General features: G+C 41.0%; 1 protein-coding gene across 3 annotated transcripts in view; it reads left to right on the top strand.

Moving 5' to 3' along the window:
- Positions 1-297: 297 nt before the first annotated feature.
- NRXN3 (neurexin 3) overlaps positions 298-26,733 on the top strand; it is an 877,901-nt gene continuing 851,465 nt past the window's right edge. For all 3 annotated transcript variants that reach the window (XM_065751885.1, XM_065751877.1, XM_065751894.1), the window contains exon 1: positions 298-1,006. In XM_065751885.1, coding sequence (XP_065607957.1) covers positions 298-1,006 — 709 coding nt within the window. The remainder of the gene's footprint in view (positions 1,007-26,733) is intronic.

Genomic DNA, 26,733 nt, shown 5'->3' with positions numbered 1-26,733 from the left:
ACCACTGTGGGTTATTTTACCCTTCACAAAAGTACACCAGCTGGAGAAGTCACTTCATATACCCTGTTCATCTGATGTAAAGGCCTCTGGATAATTGAGATCTTTACTTGGAGAGGAAGCATTTCTTCTTGGTCACCTGCCCTCGCTATTTCTCTTTCCAGCTGCTCTCCCTCGCTCTGTCAGTCTGTGCTCTCCTCTTCCTTTGGATTTAACAGATTCAGTGTTGACTGTTGGAGTTGTCCTCCCAGTAGTGTGGCTTTTGTTTTTTCTCCTGGCAAAGAGCAGATTTTTGAAACAATGGGCTTCACTCTCCACTCTGTGTACTTCACTTTGAAGGTGAGTTTGCTGCTGGGCTCCTTGCTGGGTCTCTCTTTGGGTCTGGAGTTCATGGGCATCCCCAACCAGTGGGCCCGCTACCTCCGTTGGGATGCCAGCACTAGGAGTGAACTCAGCTTCCAGTTCAAGACCAATGTCTCTGCCGGGCTGCTTCTGTACTTTGATGACGGTGGTGTCTGTGACTTCCTCTGTCTGTCTCTTGTTGATGGGCGCATCCAGCTCCAGTTCAGTGTGGACTGTGCAGAGACTACAGTCATCACAGATAAGCAGGTCAACGACAGCAACTGGCACTTCCTGATGGTCAGCCGCAATCACCTTCGGACAGTGCTAGTGCTGGATGGTGAAGCCAAACCAGGTGAAGTACGTCCACAACGTCAGTATATGAATATCGTCAGTGACCTTTTTGTGGGTGGAGTCCCTTTGGACATCCGTCCTGCTGCCTTGACCCTTGATGGTGTTCTGAGTGAGCCTCCATTTCAAGGATTTATTCTGGATCTGAAATATGGCAACTCTGAGCCACAGCTCCTGGGCAGTCAAGGAGTCCGACTGGAAATGGATGGGCCCTGTGCAGAAAACCCCTGTGAAAATGGTGGCACTTGCTTTCTTCTGGATGGTGAGCCACAGTGCGACTGCTCAGCTACTGGGTATGTTGGCAAGCTGTGTTCTGAAGGTAAGAAAATATTTCTATACTTCCCATTGATCTGTATAAAATCCTAAGAGTTTATTTGTCCCTTAGCAAGGCTATGACTGAGCTCTTATCCCTGCTGGTGGCTATCAGAGGAATTAAAGTTCCACTGTTCTTTTTCCAGCTGGGAATAATGAAATGAGAATAGACAGAAAGCATGAACAATTGCAAAAAGTGCCTTTTTGAAAAAATGCATTTGTAGCATGGGCAGATTTTCTTCAGCAGCTTATTAATGAGGGTAGGCAACATGAATTGGTGAATACAGAAATACCCGATGCTGATGTTGATAAAAGTATGGGTAAGAAATTAGCTATCTGGATGAATTCAACAATGTTTTACCAATGCTGAGTGAATTGTTGATGAAAATGAGCAGTGTGTATATGGCTAACATAACTGATTGACTGGGCATTCAGAAGTTAGGCCACCAAAGTTGGTGCAAGCACTCTGTGGAAGCCCTATGCTTCCCTTCAATTTCTCATGTACTAGCTGCTGAATGGCATCTTGATTGTTTTAGCACCCTTGATTTAATTGCTTTGGGAAATGCTGAATGACATTTTTTAGTATTGCAAAAGGAAGAGGTATTTGAGTTTTTCTTCATTGTTTCTTGCTATGTTTGAAAATTTCAATCTAGAAGTTTTAAGCAAACTGCATAATGATGAATATTTCAGGGATCTTTCCTTGATCTTTAGCTGTGTCATGGTAATTAACTCTCTATGTGCAGAAGAATGAAGTAAATTGACTGGAAATCAGTGTGAATTTGAGAATCTTATTACAGCTTTTTTTTAATGACATTTGGGTTTGAGCGCAACGGTTTGAGCTTATGCCAAAGATGAAACTGGGCAAGAAGTGTCCAGTCTGAAGAAGAAATAAAACCACTTTGAATTTTTGTCAGATTGCATTAATATCCTATTTATCACAACTACAATTCCTTGATGTATTTTGGGAATGGAAGTAGATTAATTGAAATTTAGTATGTGGAATTTGAGAAGTCTTGAAAGTAACATCTATATACTGCATACTCTTACAGAAATATTGTGTAAGTATGGCTCTTCTTTTACATCAAAATAAGGAGGAGCAAGCATGTTTTTACAGGAAGGGAAGGTTTGGAAAACAAGCATGACATCTATATGGGCATTAATTTTAAGTGCTATTAATGATAGAAGAAAATTTATATCCAAATAGTGGAATAATATACATTACCATTTTACATAACTCATCATTCTTAACCAAAATAGCCATCTTAGAGACAAGACTAATGTATTTTCTGGGATAATATTAGCTGTATGTGCTATAGAGATCTGTAGTGTACTTAAGAAATACCTCCCTCGTGCAGCAAGTTTTCAGGTACAGTAATAAAATTTGAAGTATTTATTAATAATAAATAGCAGCTTAAAGAACTGAAGTGCGACAGTAAAATCATTTTCAGAATGACTAGTAAGGGACTGTCTACATTGATTTCCCCCCCTTCCCCCTCATTTTTGTGACGTTTCCAAGTCTTCCAAACGAGACTTGAATCTTTAGACTCCAAATTTTTTTTCCTGGCTTTTTGTTCATCATCAATTTGGTCCAAACCAGTAATGAGTCAGAACAGTTTCCTTTGCTCAAACCATGAAGTATGTGGGGCTGGTGAGAATTCTGGTTGTGACTTGAGCACTTGAATAGCTGGGGGCCTGGTGCTCAAATGCAAATTTTGAGTGATGGAAGATCATGAGAGCCACAGAGGCATGTGGAGACTGAATTATACAGATGTAAGCCTTTTTCTGCTGCTGAGCTAATAAATCAAGACTTCACAATTCAAGACATCAACAGAATATGGTTTTCACTGAATGTCTAGGGAAAATACTGTGAGGCTTCCATATACACCTGTGGGGCGGCTTCAAGCTCTAGCCAAGGCTCAGCTGTGGAATTTCTGTATTTCCTGGAAGGGTGGAGCAAGATGAAATCCATCTTCTGATGAAACCAGGGATATTTCTGTTGTAGGCATCACAGATCAAGCAGTGCTATTGTTACCTTTTGAAGCTATGCGTCAATGCTGCTGTTTGTTTCCTATAGTGATTCATCAGTTTTCAGCCCAACCTTTTATTAAGGCAGAGCAAAGAAGTTTGTCTCAATGTACCTTTTAAAATAAACACTTTTAACTCTTAATTGTGTTGTTTGTTCACACATAAGATGCTGTACAGATAACTTTTCCGATGGAAGAAATACAGAGATTTCCACAAACAATTCCCACCTTGTCTAGTCTTTATTTTTTTTTTTAATGTATAAATTCATGGTGTGTATTTGGTTTATGTTAGGATTTTATAATTAGCCTTGTTTTCTGTCTCCTATATTCTGCAATGTTGGTGATTTATGTGTGTTAAATGCTGTCACCCTGAAATGTTACAGTGTCTGTGTAATCTGTGGGAAGAGGAGAACCAGAAGTTCAATAAGTGGAAACAAGCAGACAAAGAAAAGTGTTGAGGAAACAAAAAATGAACTAAGTGAAGTCATGTTACCTTTTTGTCTGACTTTGAAAAACCTGGGAAACTTTAAAGGTATTGGCTTTCCATTGTCCAACTATGTCAGGACTTCCACCAAAGAACAGTAGAACATTGTAGGAATGGCAAGACAGGCTCTTCCTGCCTGTGGCATGATTGGCTATTAACTATCCTGTATTTTCTGTGTTTGCTTTGTTCCAAGAGGTTGAAGTGTTTGTCATTAAAACTGTTCTCTTTTATTTTATTTCTTTATCCTGCCTCTGGTTATTCGCAGAAATTATTTTCAACATGTTGATTTTATTCTCAGTCTTGTTTTTGAAAGAGACATGCTATTTTAACTGGATATCAACAACTCCCTTTTTGGAAAGGTTCCTTAACTCCATTATAGTATTTACTAGTCTGTAGTCTTTGTGTGTATTTTCATTTTGTCCTGGGAGTTGGCTCTTTTAGTGGGAGCTGATGGGATCCAATCAATAACAACTTCTGTTTGAACAGCTAAATGTAATGTACCTTTTTAATAATGACTTCTTTCGACAGGGTCCAGGCCATTACTTGGCTATCGACTGATATCTATGTCTGCAGATGGTAAAACCACAGCACTCTCATTTATTCTACAGCCAGAAAAATAAAAAATAGAGAGTGGAATGTGCTGGTCACATACCTTTATAGAATGAAGCTCCATTTACACTATTAGAGGTTATTGTAATGCAAAGTATAGTTATAGTGAACCTCAGTATTGAACAACCATTTCATAATGAGAAAAAACAAAATTCTGTCCAAAATATGCCCCAATGTGCAGAAAGCTTTTTGGCACTCAGTGTGCATTCACTGTTGCCAGCATTTTCTGTGTCAAGATAGCTACATGCCCAGATGGGTATCTGAACTGGTCATTGCTGGTCAATGAGAAGTACAACTTCTGTGCTTGAGCAAGAGTGCAAATGTGTGCACACTTCAGAAGATCTATCTGTTTTGAATAAAATGTGATACTATTTTTATTGCAGTTGGAGTAAACAGGTTCATTGAATCTGACAGCTCTGTAGGGTACGAAGGATGGCTGATTTGAGTAGCAATTAATTTGTATGTTTCCGGGCAGTGGTGCCATTAAACATGAAAGTTGAAGTCATAGAGACACCTTCCCCTCTAATGAACCTCATCAGTCTCTGTGGGATCAGGCTCCTGCCAAGAGAATGAGGCTCCAGTAGAATGTGAGCAGCACAGACAAGTATGCTCATGTCAGTAAAAAGAAAACAAACCAAAACCAACCAACCAAAAGTCACATTGGAACATTTCCCACACAGATTTTGCAAACAGTGCTGCTAACAGCCAGATATGCATGCTCCTATCTCTCATATCTTCCCGTTCTAGACCACACTGTCATGCTTAGTCTGCTTGAAATTCCCTCCTACATCAAGGTGTGAAGGGTGAGCTCCTTGTGGCATCAGGAGTACAATTCTTTTGGTCCACGACCTCACCCCTCTTTCTAGCCTCTTCTGGATTTGGAGGGTGAAGGTGAGCATTAGATGTGCCCAGAAATGACATTAACTTTGCTTGTAGTTACAGAACCAAGATGTGATGCGATCACCAGCTTCACAAAGCACCACGCTGAAGCCTTTGTGTTGCCTGCAGGGGCTGTTTCTAAACGAAGCCTGAATAGGGTCCTGATTGCACCTCTTCCCTTGATTACAGAGCAAGATTTCCTGGGGATGCTGCCTGCTGAATGACAGAGGAGCCCGTTGCTCTGTAATTATCACACTTTTAACTGCAGCAGGAACAGATTTTTCAATAGCCCCTCAGCTTCGTTTAAAGAGACAAGTTACTGTAGAATTTATCCTCCACCTGCTCTTTGGAGCAGCCCAGTTTTTGGCTGAATCTAAAAAGACTGCCTTAGCCTTCCTTGTAGTCAGCACACCTCCCTGCCCACCACTCCAAACTTTGTAATGCTAAGGGATCATTTGGCACTTTGCCATGAACCTGATGGGTGAGGTTAATTTGCATATGCATTACATACATCATGTAAATCATACATTTTGTAATCAGAAACAAATGAACATGACCATAATATTTGCTTCCACTTGCATATTCCTTGATGGATGAATATACATTGGTTGTTGTTGAATTCACCAGCAATAAACAGCTGCAGACCCTTCATTTGGTCTTGTGCTCTGCGCTTGAGGACAGCAAAGGGCACACTGGGGCACACTGTGGGGACCCAGATCTTCAGTGCTAAACTCTGGAACTGCTGGTCTTGAAGGGCTGTGAAGTAAATGGTTCAAGAGGCAAATCTGTTTGTGCTCCAGCTCAGGCTATTGCGCAGATAGCTGGTAAAAACTCTGTTCCTGACATAGCTTTGTAACGATTATGTTTTTTTCCCCACCTCTTTCTCTTGTACATAATTCTTAGGTTAAGTTCATTTGGTTCTATTTAAAATAGTGATTTTTTTTTCCAGACTGGGTGTAATTTTTTGATACATTGCCAGATGGGCACCAAAGAAATATATTAATTAAAATTTCTAAGGTGCTTTGAAACTCCGAGGTGCAGTTTAAGTATTGCTGGTTACTTTAATGATACCACAAGCAGGAGCCACAGAATTTTCAGCTTAGACCCAGCATGCTTCTTCACAAAAATGGCCGAAGACACACCTCCCCTCCTTGTTGAGCCTGCAGCTTCTGCCGAGCTGGCTTTATCTCATGGCCTCCCCTGCTTCTGATGTAGGGAAGCCACAGGGAGATTACAGGCCCCTGTATGAAGTGTGCCACTGATTCTGTCCAGTGGCAATAGATGCTGACAGCTATATCCTTGTTTCGTTCTTCTGTATTATAGATGACCATGAGGCTACAATCCTTTTCAGCTTGATTGCAGATCAGCTGCAGCCCTCAGGCAACAGACAAGTTCTAGCTGGCAGTCAGGCAAAGCGTGGACAGTGCCTTCGCTGAAACGAAGCAAGCTGTAGTTGGGTACAGCATCAGACTGCAATTTGGTGTGAGGCAGAACAGGCGTAGAGTGAGAACAGTTATAGGCAAGGTGGAGCTGGGACTGGGGAGAAAGCAGGGTGAAAAAGTTACTTTGTAAATGAATAAACCACAATTTACACAAGCTCTTTACAACAGCTGTCCAGTCTTAGAATTACCTTCCTGGCTCTGTAACAGAACAGTTCTTTGCTATCTTCAGGAGTCCGTGTGAATGGGCTGGGCGAGGTTCTGCAAGACATAGTGTAGTTGCAGCGTGGGTACCAGCTCCCTCTGTCAGCCCTCAGACCAGCCTGGTGGCTTCTGCTCCTTCCCAAATGCTGCAGCTATGACTTAAACTGCAACTTTGGTGTGTTGCTGAGTAACAATTTTTTAAAAAGGTAAAAAGAACTAATAATACTAATGAAAGTGTGTGGAGGCAGGAATTTCCCTTTCCAACGCAGGAAAAGGAAGAGTCAGGAAGTTGATTTTTAGGAGGAAGGTTTTTTCCTTTGTTTTAACCCTGATACAGAAACAAAACAAAACAAAACAAAACAAACAAAAAAAAAGGGGGGGAAAAAAAGACTTGGCCTATTATTACTGTCCAGGCTTCTGCTGAGCTAAGCAGCCTGTCATGAAGGTCAGTCGGCAGTGAATACAGCCCCGAGCACGACAACACATGCTGTAGCCTGTCTTTCATTTCTACTCCAGGATGGACGTGTGCAGGTCATTTGCCATAGGGTAATTTTTGTTAAGTTCTGGTGGAAAACTGGAGGAGATAATTTTCCTGGATACCGTGAGATGCTGGAAACTGAATGAGAAAGCTACAGGGAAGGAAGCAGAGGAGAACATCGATCCAACAGTCTGGCACAGATCTGAGAAGATGGATGTCGACACGTCAGCCTCAGCGCTGAGCTCCTCGACCTGGGAGGAGGTGGTTGGTAATCCATGTGACAGAACAGTAAAGCGGCCACCTGTCCCAGGCCAGCCTCTGATCTCACTTCATTCATCTCTTGCTCCTTTGCTGACCAACTTTGAGCTCAATGAATAGCAAAGCTTCTTTCTTCCACCTCTAGAAAACAAGGCAACTGCCATGTTATTGCTGTTCAGGGACAGCAATGTGATTTTGGGGTGTATGTGTGTGTCTCTCCCACAATCCTTCATTGCAGACAAGCTCAATGTCATTGCTAACCTGTCCTGCAGAGCAAAGCAATCCCCCTTCCTCCACCTGCGCAAATGGGTCCAGGAGGTGGCAGCTGGGTGCAAAACAGCCCATGGGCTGAGAGAGGGAGGTGTGAGGGTGTCACAGACTACTCAAAGCAGAACCGTATTGTATTGGTGTTGGAATACATTTGTTCTGCAATGGGTCTGGGACCTGAGAACAATGATTTCCCATTCTGTGTTGCTGATGGCATTGCTAGTAGTGTTGTTTCAGCTGGCCAGCATATTCACTTGCACACCTCGTTATCCTGAGGAGGCCAAGGTTTGATGTGTAAAGAAATTGGATTGGGGCAACAGAACTCTTATATTTGACAAGAAGGAATGGTCCAGTCATTAAAGAGTTAGCTGAGCACCTAAGACTACTTTCCAGCTTCTGGCACAGGATTCCTGCATCCATGGGATGATTTGTTGTCAGAGTACAGGAATCAGGCTTGAATCACCTCAGTGTATTTCACAGAGAATATGTACCAGGTTACCCTCTATGATTCATTTTCCCTACCCAAAATACATAGCCAAAAGGGCTTCCTAATTCAAGAATTAAGAACCTCATATGATTCTGTTTGAGAAAGATAAAACCATATCAATACCTTAGCAAGACAGTTCAATGATGTTAATTCATGAGCACTGAGAACGGTGACCTGGTTTGATCATCAGTTTTCTCACTTGGCTTGCAGTTGGAAAATAAAGTAGATTTCCTTGTTAAGTGGCCACATTTAAGGAGTGCTCCTCATCTCCCTTTTTCACTGAAATTTCCATTTTCCTGCAGCTTTATGCAGTGTCATGCTGGGTGCACATGGAGCTGTCCCAGTGTGGGCTGCAGCTGTGCTGATGGAGCCAGAGTGCCAGCAGCAGTGCAGCCCGCTGGATGGCACAGACCAGGTGCTGCACTGCAGGGTGCTGATAGGAACAGTGGGAGAGGAGCTTTTGTAGGTTTTTTTTTTTTTTTGTATCTGTCCCACTGCTCCACTGACTTCCTCCAAATGCCCTCTGTTGTGAACCCCAGGTGCTGATGAGATGCTCTGGGCTAAGTAGGCAGAGTTGGGTCACAGCCCAAAGCTGGCAAATGCTTTGTATTTCTAAAGCATTGAAAAGGAAGGCATCTTGCTCTGTTTCTCTTCCTGTAAACTCTGGCTAACATGACTGAATCTTCTTGTTCAGTAATAGCCACAATGCTTATTTGTAGCTGGTCTGCAGTCTGCTATGTGAGTGAAGGAGGGAAAGGATGTTTTGTGATCTGGATTTTATTCTTCAAGTGTGAAGAATGGAATTCAACTAGTAAAGTAACCTGAGTGAATATAATGGACTGGGTTTGGCTCTGAGTATTTGACAGACCTGTATCAGGACCTAAGATGGTTCATTTGCAGATGTAGAAATGGCTGTTATATGTTATATGCTTCAATTTGTAATGCTACTGGTGTGCCGCAGAGCTTGCTTCTTGCTTGGATGCTGCTTACTCAGAAACTTTTTCTTAGACTGCATAGTCTCTTGGGTGGATTTTCATCTCTTCTCAGTTTGTTGCCTCAGTACTTGAGGAAAATATTCTCTGAGTTTTCCAAACCTCTGCTGTGTCACCCTCAGCACGTGTCCAGTCTTTCCTGATGCTTCCATCCTGCCAGCTTGACTTTCAGGGGCAGAGTCTGTCTCTTCACCTTTCTCCTTAAGATGGTGTAGAAGAAATGCATGGAGCTAAATGCAGGCTTGTCCACTGAGGCTGCTTAGATGTCCCAGCTGTGGCAGAGATGGCTAGCACAGATGAGAGCAGCTTGTGTTGTGATCTGTGAATGTCATAGCTCAGTGGTGTTTGCAGCTAAATTCCTTAAGCTCTTTTCTCTACATAGCTGAAAATGCATTATTTTTATTCCCTAAAGATACGTATATATCTATATATATAAAACAAAGGGAAGAAGTCTATAGTATCGTTATTAAATAAATTGCTCTTAAAACAGAATAAAAGAAGAGATGAGACGTGTGGAGGAGAGAGAAAACTGAGTAATTAAATGGCTTGTTTAGGACTAGTTGAAAGAAAATGCTGGGAAAAAAGACCCAGACATTAAGACATTGAAATTCAGTTTTAGTTTAGATTACTGGCTTAGTTTTCTTTTCCTAAATTCTGTTTTCTTTCGTTACTTCAGCTGAAATGCTCAGCTGTGCCTCAGCTTCAACAATGAACACATCAACAAACTACAAGACCTGCTGTGCTTGAACAAATATTCAACATACATACCTATACACTTTATCTCTGCTTCACATCATGCATTAACATGCATCCATAAGGCATTTTTTTGACTGTTCTTGTCCTGTGGCATGTTTTACTGAAAGGCATATGAAGCAACATTTTGACCAGATAAGATATCAGAATAAGAAAGCTTGGAACTGTTTTTCTCAAGAGCAATAGTGGTTTCATTAAAATAAAAATATTTAGTAAAAGTACTGATTTTGATTATGGCAGAGAAAGAGGCATATTTTGTAGAATTCCTTGATCCTGACAGTTTAAAATGTAATCTGTATCAGTTCTATATATATTGTAACTTGCTGGCATTGTTATCCCTAATAAGTACGTACTGCTCTCGAGCAATTCTATATCAGTAAATATCTAAAGAATTTCAACATTGGTACATGTGTTTCCACACCAACTAGAAAGATCTAATGAAAACCCGTGCACTGAAACCCATTCTGATACAGCTGTGGGAAATGTCAGGCCCAAAAGTGGAGGCAGAAGAATGGAACCTAGCTTAGGTTTGACTTGACTGGAGAGGAGAACATATTTCTAGCTCTTAGCCAGGGGAGCCTGCAGCATAGGTAGGGTGGTGAGTCACATAAGTGCCCTTTGAAACCTCCGAGGAAGGAGGAGTGATGCAAAGCACTGTTATCATTTAAGTTCATTTGAAGTGACAGATCTGTAGGTATTGCTGTTTGTCAAGAGTTCCACTAAGGGAAGGGCCTGAGGAATGATCTAGGGTGGACAGGACTTGGCTGGGTTATTCCCCATTTAATGTCTCAGATGTCCTATTATAACTGAATAGTGCAGTCTCTCAGCAGTGACAGGTGAAGACAACAAGGCTGAATATATTAAACAAGAGCTAGAATTGCTGATTTGGGAAGTAGAGATTGTCAGCAGTTTGGTATTTAGCTTTTTAGTGTGTTAAATTGAACCTAAGCAGTTTGCAGTGTAGCTGGGCCTGAGGACTGGGCGATGGGCATTTCCAGTGAAGAACATAACAAAATATATCTCTGTGCAAGAAACGTTATTTGAAATGCAGCCAACTGGAGCTGAGATTTTGGGCTGGATGAGCAAGGCACTGCCTTTGAAGATCACTTGGGAACTGCACTAGTATGGCATGACAGCCACTCCTGAGCTCTGGGACGTTTTCTCTGTCATTGCCACTGCCAGTGTGGAGACTCCCAGTTTGCCTGAGGCAAAAGATAGCTAAACCAAAGCGTTCAGATCCTCTGTCTGGGGAGAACAATTGGCTGTGATTTCAGACCTCATTTGTCAATGGTGTTTAATTATAGCCCTGCTACCACTTACAGTGGAGGTCACTGCTTTATTGTAGGTCTATTTAGTGCTCCCTCTGGCCTTAAAAATCTATGAATCTATGTTCCACTATTTTGGGGCATTTGTAACAGTCTTCACTGATTTTCCTCTGGAGATGAAATTGCTTAAGTTTCTTCTTGGTAACGTGACAAAATGTTGTGGAAAGCTGATGATTTTCAGGTCTGGGAATGAAACAAAATGTACATTACATTTGTTTTATTTTCTAGGTGTACACTTATCTAGTTATTTTCTCCTTATGAAGGTCTGACTGTGATGTAGAGTGTGGGTGCCTGAACTACTCGAACTTGCAGATGCAGTGTCATTAATGAGCTGTTCTGTAAGGACATATGGAATGTAAAGATCATTGTATGAAATTCTTTTTTGCACATTTGAACATTTGAATGATATGCTTCTTAAAATTAATCTCATACATTAATTCAGGTAAAGCCTTCATTCATACTGATAGAAGATGTGCTTAAATAAGAGCTAAACCAAAATCTCTTTAGATTTTATTGGTCTTATTTTTGAAAATACTACTTTTAAGTCTTAGTTTGGAAAGTGACCCAGGCACCTTGGAGCTTTGAGACCAACTTGGGCTTCGAAAGAGTAATTTCAATCATTTAACCTTCATATAACATTTATTTCCTCCCTTTTTTACCTCTAGGGGTTTGGCCTAAAGAACATTTTTCATTTGAGATTCTTTCCTTGCCTTTAATAATTTTAATGAACTGATACCGAACTAAAATATATATAGGTATATAAATGTTTTTAAAGACAGAGAGAAGAAGGAAAATTAGTTGCAAAAATCCTGCTTTTGTGCAATACTAAGATTGTGAATTTCAGAATTAAATGATAGTACCCGCTACAATCAAAATGCCACATGGCATCCATTCAAATCTGCTTCGGGCATCCTGCACTTGAATTGTGTGCAAGGCAGGAAAATAAAAGAGCTAAAATGCTGTCAGGTTAATAATAAATTGTGCATACATGTGGCACATTTCATCAGAGTATTCCTAAGCATCTCACAACTACTGATAAATCAGTCAGCCTTCACATCACTCTACCACACAGCAAAATGCATGTTATCTCCATTTTACTGATGGCAAAACTGAGAGGCAAACAGACTGTGAATTATTGAAGGGTATCGTGTCAGAAGCTGCCTGAGGTGAGATTGGAATCCAGAATACTAAATCCTAAGTATTAAACAATATAGTAGTTTATCTAGTTTCATCCAAGTGCATTAGAAAAGCCACAGAATACTGTGGTTTATGTTGAATGTGAAGCTAAAAATTAAGTTTTGTATTTTAGGGATTGTGTCTATTGTCACATAATTGTTACCTGAAAGCATCTTGTATCATATCCCTTGTTAGTGTGTTGCACTGTTTGGACATTGCCCTCATTACTCTTCTGGCTGCCCCTCTTCTGATACAGCTCGGGATGCAGCTGGCCTTCTGATCTGCAAGTGTGCATTGCTGGCTCATGTCAGACTTGTCCACCACAACCCCAAGTCCTTCTCTGCAGGGCTGCTCTCAATGAGTTCTTCTCCCGTCTGTACTCATGTCTGGGATTGCTGTGACCCAAGTGCAGCAGCTCTTGGCCTTGATGTACCTCAGGAGGTTCACGAGCCCACTTTTCAAGCTTGTCCAGATCCCTCTGGATGGCTTCCCTTCCTTCTGTTGTATCAGCTGTACTGCTCAGGCTAGCAACGTCTACAAACTTGCTGAGCGTGCACTTGGTGCCACTGTCTCTGCACTGGTAAAGACAGTAAACAACACCATGAGTATGACTCCTTAGCTCAAGGATAACTAATTTATTACAGAAGCTGTAAACATTACTTATGGATTATTTTAGTATAATGCACAACAGAAAGTTACTGGCTTGTTCTCTGAAGAAGCACATTGCTATAATTTCTTCAGGCCTGTAATAAAACTCATCAGCCAAAGTAGGCCAGAAGGAAGCAGATCTAAAATAACAGGAAATGCCAAGATCAGGAGTGACATTTGTTGATAGTGCTGTCAAAGTGGAACTCAAGTTGCTACAAAAAAAAGAGTGTCCAGTCCAGAAAGAGATGTATTTCTATAGCAATTAACACCATTACAGGTATTTGAAGAGTTGTCTCCAAATTTGTGACTGTATGGATCTTTTTCTTAAATCTTTTTGTCAGTCTTTCATGAGCCAAACCACAACCAGATGCTGATACTCTAGCTGTTCTTTCCCCAGAGCAGAAGTATTCATAAATTGATTTTTGTAGCTGCTTTTGGCTCTGTCACTGCTTTCACCAAGCTTAATCATCCCATCATGACTTAACCCTGGCTTTCACAGGTTCATCACTGTGTTGGGAGTAGGATGGAAGCAGAGAGAGTGATGTGGCTTTGGCACTGTTCCTAGTTCCTCTGACCCCAGTCCTAATGTGGTTGTTGAGGAAGGGTGATTTCAGGAAGGGAATGTGGAGAGAGAGAAATGACAGATGATGTGAGGGGAAAGCAGAACTGTCAGGATGATCATGGCTGGCAGGGGAAGAGTCTCCTGGTTGTGACTGGCCAGACCAGCTTTCACATACTGGCACTGGGAGACAAAGCTGTCTGTGAGGCAAAGTTAAAGGAGGCTGGGGAGGGAGCAGACTCTGCAACTGGAGGAAAGTGATTCTCCAAGGGAAAGCCCAGTTTCTGTGTGCTTTAGGTGGTAAGTGCCCATGCGTGGAAAACTGGTCGGCCTCCAAGGCACCTTTTGAAAGCTCAACTTTCACATTTACATTCTATTATTTGTCATTATCTAAGTGTAAGCTTCTCTATCACTTAAGGATCTCTTCCCTGATTATCTACTGGCAGAGCTCAAAATCTCCCTCCTTTTGATGCTGGATTTCCATGCTGGAATTGGCAACTTAATACTAACAAGAGACATTCCTCACACCTTCCTTGCTATCATCAAAAGTGTCTGGAGAACCTTGTCAGGTATAAGAAAATTGAAGCCATGTAGGCTCTCACTTATTTTTGCTGTTTCTTTTCTGAGCTCAATCATTGTAAGAAATGGACACAACAAGAATCTCAGCTATATTGGGAAACTTCATCAAGAAACAGATGCCTTACTTTCATTCTCTACAAGAACATTTAGATTTCAAGACATGAGGTAAAAGCTCCATCTGCTGGAATAGTCCTTGAAGGCCCTGTTGGAGACAAGCTCCAGACACCTTCTGGCAAATATGTGTCTGTAGGGCTCTACACCTTCATGTAGAGCCTGCTGTGGCAGAGAGGGAAGTGTAGACTGGTGTGGGAAAGACAGCAAGCAGAAGGCTGCTGGAGCTGATGTTACTTGTTTGCTGAGGCAGCAACACCATGGCTATCTTAATCATCATTAATACTGGTGCCAGGTCCTGTATTTTGAAGGTCATCACCAAGGTCATGCCTCAAACCTTCTCAGGAGTAGCCTAAAGTTGACCAGTATCCAGCAAACTGATCATAAACTGTATTTCATGAGGCAGTGCATTGCTGAGTGATCTGCAGTCTGTAAGAAACAAGTCAGCACTGCATTTGAGATGAAGGAAAATTGACATGGGGAAAAATGGGGACGCGAAAGTTCTAGTGACAAAGCAGTGCTAATGCTCACTACCAAACGAACAACTATATCCTTGTCATCTTCATGAAGACTAGAGTATATCAAGGTGTTGCTTGTTCATAAGAGTTTTGGAAGGTCTGGAGATAAAGACATATATTATAGCTTAGAGGATGAGAAACGGCCCAACCAAAGATATTAGATATTCAAAGTGGTTCTGACTAAGCCTGAATATTTTCACTTCTGAGTCTACAGCTGAAGTACATGACAGGACTTTATAGAGAGTAAGACTTTATGTTCTGAAATACCAGAAGGCCCAACTGGTGCTTTCTAGGGTTTTGCATTCTGCCATCAAATTGCAGTGAATACTCTGATCAATAGATTTTACTCTCGTAGCAACCTAAGTATCAGGGCAAGAATTTTAGTGAGATACTGGAGAATAACACTCTTCCACTTCCCTAATAATACAGCCCACTCATATTTTACACCTGTAAATCTGTAGTAGTGATTAGGAGCACTTTCAGAATTCAATGCATAAATCTTTGGAGACTGTCTCATCCTATTTTGTAAATCATGGTACAGTTGTAGCTCTCTGTCCAGTTTAATCTTTTATATCCTTTTCCTGTTCTTTTTCAAGGCATCACTCATAAGAAAGCTTGCCCCAAATAGAAGTGGGTGTTGATTCCTCTGAGAGTCATACAAGAGATTATGTAGGAGTGAATAAGCAGCTTTTGCTCATGCTATGTTACACCAAATAATAAAGGAGGTTGTTGCCCTCTTCTAGGTTGAAGAAATGTAGCGGATACATACAAGCCGTCTTCTGTCTGAAGTTCAGCATAGTAAAATGGTTGGCAACCCTGCCCATGGCTGGGGGTTTGGAACTATATGATCTTTAAGTTCCTTTCTACCTCAACCTATTCTATGATTCTATGAAAGTAGACCTTTACCACTGACATCTCCAAGCTCAAGACTAGCTTGCATTCTTGCCTACCATCACCTGGTTTCTAAGATGTTCATGTGATACCGCTGGCCTCAGTGTTCCTAAGACAAGGCCTGTTTTTTTTTTTTTGTTTTTTGTTTTTTTTTTTCTGGATCTTCATGTCATTGCAGGCAGTTTGTCAAGCACTTAGCATGTGGAGAAGCAGATGAGTATTCTACATCCCCTAGTAGACAGAAGCTTCAACATCTCGGCTTTCACACGTAACAATTTAAGTTTATGGATATTATGACTGAAAGACAATATCCTTCTCCTCTTTTATAGTTTTCTCTAAAGATTGAGAAGTGGAGATTGAGCTGTATTGTACTGGTAAGAAGCAATTGGTACTTAAAACACTGGTGTGCAGAACTGCTGGTATTTGTTAGGCTTCACCTCTAGTCCTCTGTCATTTGAGGTCAATATATTGTGTAGGCACCACAAAAGCAAGAGGATCTCACCTCACATTTATACAGCTAATCCTGGAGAAAAAGCATGCTACTTATTGTCCTCCATGCAGTGACAGTGGTCAAGACCTTTCCAGGGTAATATTACTGCATGGCGTAGATATCCTCTTGCACTATCTGCAGTGATGAGTAATGTGCTCTCATAAGGAGGTGAAGTTACCTCAATGCCCTTGAGTATTAAGTTGTCAGGCTTGTTTGAATAGTTTTTCTGCTTGTTTCACAAAATTATATTGTGGCACAACTGACAAGCAATATCTAGGAGATGTACTTGATGTTCTCCCACTGGGGAATCATTGGGCTCTGGATATAGCATTATCAAGACAGAATGACCCTGTTACTGTATGATTCCAAGCTGGCAAGCTTCCTCAGCAGACTTTTGATATCTAGCAACTGGTGGCTGCTGAAAAAGTCGTTATAAATGTTCTTTTATATGTTCTGTTAATACAGGTCTTCCAAGACAGACTTATTTACCATAAGGGAAAATACCACATGCCCCAGCTGTTGTTCCATATACTGCCTGTGCTGAAGTTACTTGCCAAATATTTATTGGCTTCATTTTGTGTTTGTGTGTAGTTTTGTATTACTACCCCATTTCTTTCTACTACTTCCCTGTATATGCTAGCTAGTTTCCAGATTAGTTGGTACAAGGCTATGATTTTCCTTGTGGACTTTTACCAAATCACCAGTGTAGTACTCAGCTGTCCCCTAGCCTTATCTGCAGATAATGTTCCTAGTTGAGTAGATGCTGAGTGTGACAGATGGGGGATGAGCAATTGAATATAACCCTCAGTTTGCTTCTTATCCATTCAAGAGATTGTTATAATAAAGAGCAAGTTCTCACCTAGGAGGAGTTACTCTACACAGTGCAAGTTTTAAATAGGAGTGCTTAAGGTTTTACAAATGTGGAAGATGGCTTCTTCGTGCTTGTCATGTGAATGTTGGATTAATAATAAATTCTTGGGGTACACCTTGCAATAATATCACTATATGTATTTGCAGTTACATCCAATTTTGTATTCTAAGCCCAAAATTCACAGAGTTCTTCAGGATTTCCATTATACTTACTTTTTTTTCACTACACATTTGACTTTCACCTGAAGTCTCATGGTGTACTTTCAATGTTTGTTTTGAAGCAGTGGTTAACTATGGTATTTGAATGTTTTTTCCTATGTATGCCTTCTGATACAAAGACTCATCTTGAGCCCCTCAAGGCTAGCTGTGCCATGCAGCCTTCCACTGCAAACAGATGGTACTGAAACTCCGTAACAGGAATTTCATTCCTACCATGTCCTTAGGATTCTCTGCAAACCATTTTCTGTGCTCTTCTTTTTTTCAAACTTGCATTGCTCATGGAAGGAAAAGGAGTATGTCTCTGGAACCGTCTCCCTGTCCCTTTATGACTATATCTAGCTCATCAAAGATACATCTTTCTGGACCACTTAGAGATTATAACCAGCTTTCATTAATTAGCTGGCTTGTTGTTCATCCAGGCACACTTCACTAGTGGCTGTGGAGACTCCATCCTTGAGATATTCCAGATGTGACCGGTCGTCCTGAAACTGACCTGGATGGATCAGACTAAATGATCTTGCGAGGTCTCTTCCAACCTCAACAACTTTGTTATTCTGTGGTTCTGTGGTCTCAGAAGCAAATGCTAATGCCTGTTTCTGCAACCTGTTGTGAGGTGGTAATATGAAATTTTCTTGTCTTGGTAATCATTATGTCCTTGACAAGGCAGCCAGGTCTCGTGCCAGTTCAGGTAAACTGCACTTCAGTGGTTCTTTGATGTATTTGAAATACTTTTCTCGAGGGTGCTGATATCCAGTCATTTCTGTTGGGATTTACACTTGTTCTTGAAGAGAGAACAGATTGTTACCTTTTAGTAATGAGAGTTCTTACCAAAAAAAAGTACCTTCTTTCCAGTTCCTCTTCCAAGTCCCTCAGCAATAGTTCTAACAACTGTCATTGAAACCCAAAGATGAATTGGGTCTTTGCTCTTTAAAAGACTATTATTTGGTTTCAGATCTATGTCTCCCTAGTGAAGAAAGTTTTTATTAGCTCTTTATTATGGGACTGATTACTCATCTTGCAGTGAATGAGCCTCTGTAAGACATAATCACAGTAGGTTTAACAGTTTTCCTTGGTTCTTGCCCTGGTACGAGCTTTGAATTTTTTGGGGAATAAGAAAAGGGCTGTGGATCTCCATGACCTCATCTCACATGTGGAGACATAAAAACACTGGGACAGCTTGGTATATACTGTTGGTCATAAAGCCCTTTTCCATGCTTTTGGTGCATGAAGACTTAGAGCTGGACCACAGCTGATGAGGAATCACAGTTTCTGTGGGAAAGGATCTAGCCTTTAGGCATGCAACAAGCACGTGGTGGAAGTTTTCTGTTTCTGCTCTGATGCTATGGCACAGCTCAGCTGCAAGAATACTGCACTTAGAACACATTTTCTTTTCCTTCTTTCTTTCTGTACTTAAGGCACTGGTGAGATATCAATTAGTGTCAGTGTCTGGCAGTGTGTTTGGCAGTCTCCTTAGTTTGGGCCTCTGCTTTCTCAGTTTGTGCAGTGCTAACATGTTTGTACACTGCTGGAAGCCAATAATTATGATGGTGGCTTTTCAGGATCAGTCATATCAGTCAGGATATGAATTGAGGACTCCTCTCATCTCCTTTCACTTAGGCCAAGGAAGGACTGACAGATAAGAATAACTTTCCATCTCTATTGACATACAGTAGATTTGAATTAGTGGCATGGGAGTGTTGCTCAGCAGTGTCTTATATATAACAGATCTGAGAAAAATGAGCATAGGAGCCATCTATTGCATATGCTCCTCCTTCTTGCAAATATAAGAAAGAGTAGAAATTCTAAAATATTTTTTCAGTGCCAAAAAGATGCCAGGCTCTTTCCCCCACATAATTTCTAGCCGTTCTCAGTTCTGAGTACGAGCTTATGTGCATTATGTTAAGAATAATCACAAGTATTTTGTACTGTGTACTTAAGAGAGAGAGAGAGGGATTGTTTCTTCATGCAAGTGATTGTAATAGTAATTGTAGGGGTCTGATCCTCATCCATTCAGTGAAGAGAGACATCTGCTGAATTCAGTGGGTATGAGGTCCTGCCCTGACCTGTGATTATGTACTTGGGTCTGCATCTGCATGGATCCTGCTGAAGGCTGGAGGTCTACATTTAGACATTTATGCACTAAAATTTAGCATTTTGAAAGATGCAGAATGCAGCTGTTTCCCATCATTATGTTTCACATTTACTTAAGTCAGCAGTTACTCTTTTCTAAGCAGCAAATTTCAACAATAAACAAAGCAAATGCTTCCAATGGAACCTCTTGATGACTCCTATTTAATTTAAATATATATATTGTGGCAGCAAATACAGCAATAACATGAAAAATAAAACCCACTAACGTTTACTCTAAGAATGATATGTAGGTGTAGGAGGGAGAGGAAAAGAAGATGCATTTCTTCTGATTACTCATGCAGTATTTAGGATGATTATTGGAGGAGCATGCACTATATATTTTTATGTGTAATAAATAGAGTTCTCACTTTACAGGCACAGTGAAATTCCATCCTAATTAGAATTGGAATGAATGCATCAATAATTAGTTGATACTTATACCAAACCCAGAGGCTAAGTAGCTAAGGTGGCTGAGTAGCACCATGGCAAGCTTTCTGAGGAGTTTTTTGCTTAGAGCTGTTCTGCACTGGGGAGTGGGTGGGTGTATGGGAGAGACTGGTGGTGCAGGGATTTTTCTGGACTTAGGAAGAAAGACCTGACAACAAATAGAGTAATAAAGTAGTGATTTTAATAAGATGGAATTGAAAGAGGAATATAGATAACTCATAAATTTTACATCTCAGAAAATGTAGTAAACCCTGCTCTCATTTGGTATCAGATGGACCATAGTTGGATTTTCATTCTTGCTTCCATGCTGTGGTACCTTCTGTTTTGCTTGCTACGCTCCTTCTAACCATTCACAGGCCTACGTGGGACACTCCAGCAGCTTCCCTTACAGCAGATATTCGTAACACATGGACTTTTTGAGCCTTAAGCACAAGGCCCAACAGATCAGTGTGGCCTTGTCAAGATCACCAATTCCTTGAATACAGTGTCTTCTGCAAAGCTCCCAACACAAAACAGTTACAAATTAATCCAGGCTGAATCTTGTAACAAGTCTAGATTTGATTCAGTACTAGATACAATCAATACTGAGAAAGCAAGGGTGAGTTTTATTTCAGTCTGAACTGGATTCAGAGGTGTAATAACATACATTTAAGTTTTCCAATAAGGACGTATTATAAATGACTTTGATGATGTGATATCTGGGCTACTCAGTGGAGTCTGCTGGACTCTTAATGTGAGTCCTTTTAATGCGGAAAATGCCAAGTCTTTTATTATAGGGCACCCTTTTGCCTCACAGATGGATGTACTTTATCACTTCTGTCCTGGGATGTTGTGATATTTCAAAGGAGGAGTATTAGCATATAGCATAAGTAAATGCAAGGTGCAACTGGGCAAAGGAGTGGTTCCCTCCACGTTCTGCACAAGATCAGGGCTCAGGCAGTAGCAGCTGAGGGCAGTGGTATAGGATGTCCTTCCCACTGTGGCTTGGCACCTCAGCTCACTGTGAGAAGGGAAAAGCTCACACAGGCTCACCAGAGGAGCAGCATCTATCTTCCTGCCTCGGGCAAGGTTAGGTTGGCAGCAGAAGTGAGGATATGGAGTTTTCCTTGCAGTTTTCCCCTTTGTTTCAGAGCCACTGACATTTTCCAAGGGAGGCTGGATAGGGGGCAAGCAGTGCTGACAGTAAGAGTCAGGTGGGTTTTCCTTCTTGGTTTTTTTTTTTTCCTTTCTGTTTATAGCCTTGACCACTTCATAGGCTTAACAGACCTTTTCTGTGCTTACTTATAACTTCTTTATTATTTTTTCTCTCCAAATCTCCCTGTGTTAACGACTGATTTTTGTTTTTGCGTTACTATTTACTGAATATCCTCAGAGTTGTGTGTGTCACAGGGAATATACCCAAAGTTCATTCCCATCCATCATTTTTCAGATGATAAGATAGAAATGGAGAAGCACAAATTGTGCTGGATTTGGTGGTAGTAAATGCCTTTGATCGCTGTCGTGGTGATGGTCTGAGAACAAAAGAAAGCTGAAAATACTCCACATGCGAGCAGATTCTTATTCAGCAGGAGGGAAGGTGCCCTCTTTCTGTTGCATACAGTGGATGATGTCCCAGTTTCCAGTCTCTGTGTCAGTCTTGCAAGTGATACAGTGGTGAAACACTGTGGTCCCTATTACAGTGCTTTGAGCAGCTAGCAGATTGCTTGCAGTGAACCAGTTTTAGCTTCTTGGGTTGGTACATTTCAGTCTAACTGCTAAGAACAAAACAGGTTATTTTTGTGCTGTTCAGCATTGGAAGTGCACCATTGCTGACCATCAGCAGCAGGCTCCCTGTCATCTTTATATCCTGGTAACTTTGTAATATTATTTTGTTTCTGGATCCTAGAAGAGGTAGATGGGCAAGGTGGTACTTGTGCAAGGATGTTTAATGTAGGAATATCCATACATCCGCATCCCTTCTTTCCACCTGGAAATGCCAAGTCACAGCTTGAAAGAGTGATTGAGCACCTGGCAGGAAAGCAGAGCCAACACAGGTGAGCTCAGGTGCATACAATGCACACAATACACCTGAGTGACCAGAAGGGGTGGATCCTGGCTCCACTGTTTTCCAGACCTCATTTAAGGGTTGGCAAAGGAGGCAAGGGTATTTTGCTGGAAATTTCTGCCTATCTGAGGCTTTCTGAAGTTAAGCAACTTTTTTCTTTTATTTCTGTGCCTGTAGTATTTCTGCAAAACCCTTACTTGCTGCAGCCTGGGATCTTGCTACTCTGCTGCTATTGCTGTGCTTTTCTATTGCGTTGTGCCTCCGCAATCAATTTAAATAGGAAGGTCATAGGAGAGAAACTGGCTCCTGATTCCTAAGGTCTGCTCTGTGAGTCACCTCCAGATTATGTGAGCATCACACTTTTTGATGTGCTGCAGCCACGGATGTGTCACGTTTGTTGATTTAATATGTGTTGAAGTCAAGACTGGGCAGAAAATAAGACTTATAAGGAGAATCTAGTTTCAACTGTAATTAGGATGTAAGGAAGCAACTGCCTATAAAAATGTTTTGCAAGTAGTTTTTGAAAGGCTTTGTGAAGCCTAAGGCTCTTCTGCCTTGAAGGGAAGTCTGAATGAGGGTAGGAGGTATAGAGATGTCTAGAGAGCATTTCAGAAGTGTGATAGAACAGGTAGAAGTATGTTATGTCTAATTTTAGAAGGTCATATATTTTCATTTCATCTAAGATAGAATTCATTGGGAGGGAAGAGGAATCATCTTCTTGCCACTGGAGGTGACCTATGAAAATGAAAAAAAAAACCAAAATAAAACACCCTTTTGAATAATCCTGTGACTGCCCATAATATATGAATGGTTTGTGAATAGTGGTTCCAGACATTATAGCTAAAGGCAGAGAAGTCATTTAGTTCCCTACTTTTTTCAGAATGCCACTTAAGTGGAAAAAAGCTTTGGCACTTACAGTTTGTAGCATGATGAACCATATGGTGGCCTTTGCTGTTTGCATGGAACATTGAATGATGATACATTGTAGTCTATAGAAGATTGTGTACTGCCTGCGCCCTTCTTGGACACATGCTAACTGTATTCATATTTTTCTATGACACAATTTGTTTCTAGTCCTTCTTTACAAGAGGTATAGCTTTTCTTGGTCTCAGAAAGTGTATTTTAGGTCAGAGTACTGCTGTATAGGGCTGTGTGAGCAATACTGGTAAACAGAAAGGAAGGGGGTGTGGATCTGCACCAGGCCCTAGTGAGGAATTAGGGTCTTAAGTGAAGTGGAATGCTCTTAAGCTGATCTGTGTGAACACGGTCTTTATTTCTTATTCATGATTACCCATAATTTTTTATAAAGCAACAGGTAGGGGATGCCCAAGGTGATAAATTCAGCTGCTGTTTTTAAATGAACAGATGAACATAGTTTCACACCACATCAATTCTAGTTCTGGAAGAGACTAGACGAATACAAAGAAAGAGTGGAGTCTGTCAAGAACTATTAAATATTTTGATCTTGATGCATTCTCTACAAGTCTCTCATTGCTGAAAGCAGCAAATAAGTCCCTGGGCCTGGCTGCTTTCAGAAGTTTGGCCTTGCTGTGGCATTTACCCTCTTCCATTACCAAGCTCTTAGTAATGGTGCCTGTCAGCTAGTACTGATGAAGTTGCCCAGAGAGAAGGTATTTTGAATTAGAATAATGAAGCAATAGGAAATGGGACTAGGGAAGGCCCCAGTGGCCAAGTCTTTTCAAGACAAGATCAGGTGTACCTAGAAAATTAATGAAAAACATTAGTGAAGGCTTCTCTTAATAGCCTCCATGCTGGTAGCTTACTCCTAGTAGCCACATCATTCCAGGGCCACTATCTTACTGCTACCATGTTTTCTAACATGAAAGTTAGAAGTTTCTTCTCATTTGATCTATGGTGAATCTGGAGTACGTGGTGTTTTAGTCTACTTGCTCCTGCCCTTCAGAAGTTTTAGTTATGTATCCCTGAGTGCTATAAAGGACTGCAGACACAGCTGGCTGAACAGAGATATAAAGAGGTGCTGTGTAAAATAGGGAGCAAATGATCTTTTTCCTCTAGTGTTCAGGCCTCTAGGATGAAACACTAGAAACTTATCCTGGAGTGATCAGACAACTTCTCTGGGCAGTTCAAGTGAAGATCAACAGATTGCTTGAAGGGCACAAAGTAATTAATTTCCAGTTGATATATACATTTTTTTTTAATAGAAAGCTACTGAACAATAGAGTTTTTCCATGGCAATGTAGTCAGGACCCAGAGGATTGTATATGAACATATTTTTTGGGATGTGTGGGAAGGGATGGTACTTTCACTGAAAGCCATGAAATCAGCAGCTTTATCTAAGAATAGTAATGATGCTGAATTAATTAGAGGGGTTATTATGAATGCATTTCTCTAACTTTTTAATGACTTAGTTCTGTTTTTCACTCTTCCTGGAGCAAAGTAACTATGCATTGTTTTTTGGGCAGCAGGGGTACTTAATTCCTCTACACTGTTCTGTTTTGAAAGTGCTCCTAAGTGGCCAGGCAATTGTAGCAAGTCCGTTGTTGGATGCAAATGTCTTCTCAGCTAGCTACGCTCTTCCCTGAGTATCTTGATTGCCTGAGGGGAGAAGGTTCGGCCCTTTGTAGTAAAAAGTCCATTTTCTTTATAAGGTACAGAATCTGTTTACACTTAGTGTGCTTTAGGGTGGGTGACATGTTCAGGCACACGCCAGTCAACCTCACGTTTGGCCCTGTGGAGTGCCCGTGAAATTCATAATGGTGGAATGGGGCTGAGCATGAAGGAGAGAATGGGAGTCAGCAAATAAATGTTATTCATTCAGGTAAGATTTTAAATTCAATCCCTTCACCTCATTAAAATCTTAGGTGCTTCAGAATAGCATTGTATTTTTAATAGAATCAGTCAAGTTAGAGTAAGGTTTCTGCCTTTTTGAGTAGTTCTTATTGTTCTAATTCTGACATACTAAACTGTTGGCGTTTGTATAAGCTGTTAAACATCTGTGTCTTTCACTTCAGTGCTGGCTGCATTTCAGTACTGGATGAATGATCCTCATATTCACAGCTAATAAGTGTTTTGGGATCCCAAGTATTTGTTATTTGGACAGTACCACAAAAGTATGCAATTCTATGAAACATATCAAGTGAGCACTATTCTCAAGAGGCTGTAGCCTAAGAGATCCTATATGACAAAGGACATAGAGAAAAGTAATTGATAGTAATGAACTTGTTTGTGCATGTGTCACCACTTGTCTCTACTGAATGAAGTCAGAAGCATTCAACACTCCATTAACACAAATTACAGGGTCCTGTTCTTCTGGAGTGAGACAATAAGGCCTACACCTGCTAGTACTGTGACGTTCTTTGTGATCCCAGCATCAGCTCGGTGACTGACATCATAGACTCAAGTGGTCTTGGATTTGTCTCAGTATCATGAATGTTCAATGGAATAAATATAATTGGTCTCGTTTATCTGTCACAATTTCACTGGAATCAGTGAAAAGATACCATGGTAAGACAAAAGATATTAAGTAAATATATGGAATGAAATCATGACGCTATGACACTAAATGCCAACTCTGTTATAAATTTAATGGAGGCCAGACTTCAACTTAGCCATAAATGTCACAGTGTACAAGATTCCTATTCCATGTGCCAGCACAGACACTACAGGGATGATTCTTGGTTCTTGGGATTGGTCTCATTGCCTGGGTAAACAGTCTCTGTAATCTATTTGCAGTTTTTCATACAATGTAGATTTATATCATAGTAATGTTCTCAGCTGGCTTTGAACTGCTGTTTTCTGGAGATTAAGACAAGGAATCTGCAGTTTTGCACCAACAGTGGTTCCCAGCAGTTTGACACATTTGTTCAAGTGATGTGTACTGATAGGGCCAGTGTGCACCAGAAATCTGTACTGCTTCTGTTTTCCAGGAAGAAAGAAGAGGGTGCTCTCCCAATGTTTTCCATTATTGCTAAACTTCTTGCTAAAAGATATTAGAATAAAAAAAAGAATACTTCAGATGTATCTGTTAGAGGCACTGGAGTCATCTGATCTGTAACGTTTGCTTTTTGCCTCCCAGTCACTGCCATCCTCCTCCTTCCCCTTCCACCCCACCCAGATGGCTAGGGCTGCACCAAACAAAGGCGGAACCCTGCTGATCCCTCTTACAACCCGGCTATTAGCATCAAAGAACAAAAGCAAACAGCACCGGCTTGCACTCAGCCCTATACAAAGATGCAATAAATTGACTCTTCTTTATAGGATAAAGCAAACGCTGTCTTATCTTTTGTGAAGAGGCAGGCCTGTCTGTGGTTGAAATGCTCTGAGCTGTAGAAAGTTAAAAATCTTCCATCTGTACAGCAGTATGTCCCATGGTCGCAGGTTGTTTGTTGGCCATGAATCCTACATACTCCTTGTTTCACTGGGGAACTCTGTACTCCCTCCATCCTTGTGGTAGGTAGGAGATCCTCGAAGTGGGAGGAAGGTAATGTTGATGGAAGGTGAGGAGAGAGTTGACATGTTTAAACGGTCATTTTAAAATAACAAATTAGAAAAACATGAAGAGAGTTTGAGAGAATGCCTCAGATGACAGGGACTCAAGGAGAGTCAAATAATCTCCCCAGCTATGGTTCGTTTGTGACTCTTTGCTATCTCTATTCTTAACGATTTCTTCCAACTGGGGAGACACCAGCCCTCTATAAGTCATGTCATCAGACGTTACTGATTAGGGGATCCTTTTGAAGATATATACAACCACATTTTTAATCATGCTCCAAAGCTGAGCAAAAACCCTGCACCACAGAGATATTACGGGGTTCCCTGTGGGGACTGTCATGGCAATTCCAATTGCATGCCATTACTATATTTGTTGTAGG

Source organism: Cyrtonyx montezumae, unplaced genomic scaffold (assembly GCF_038088225.1).
Source record: "Cyrtonyx montezumae isolate F1298 unplaced genomic scaffold, pur_monq_1.0 scaffold_10, whole genome shotgun sequence".
NCBI lineage: Eukaryota > Metazoa > Chordata > Aves > Galliformes > Odontophoridae > Cyrtonyx > Cyrtonyx montezumae.
This window is presented reverse-complemented; position numbering and strand designations above follow the sequence as displayed.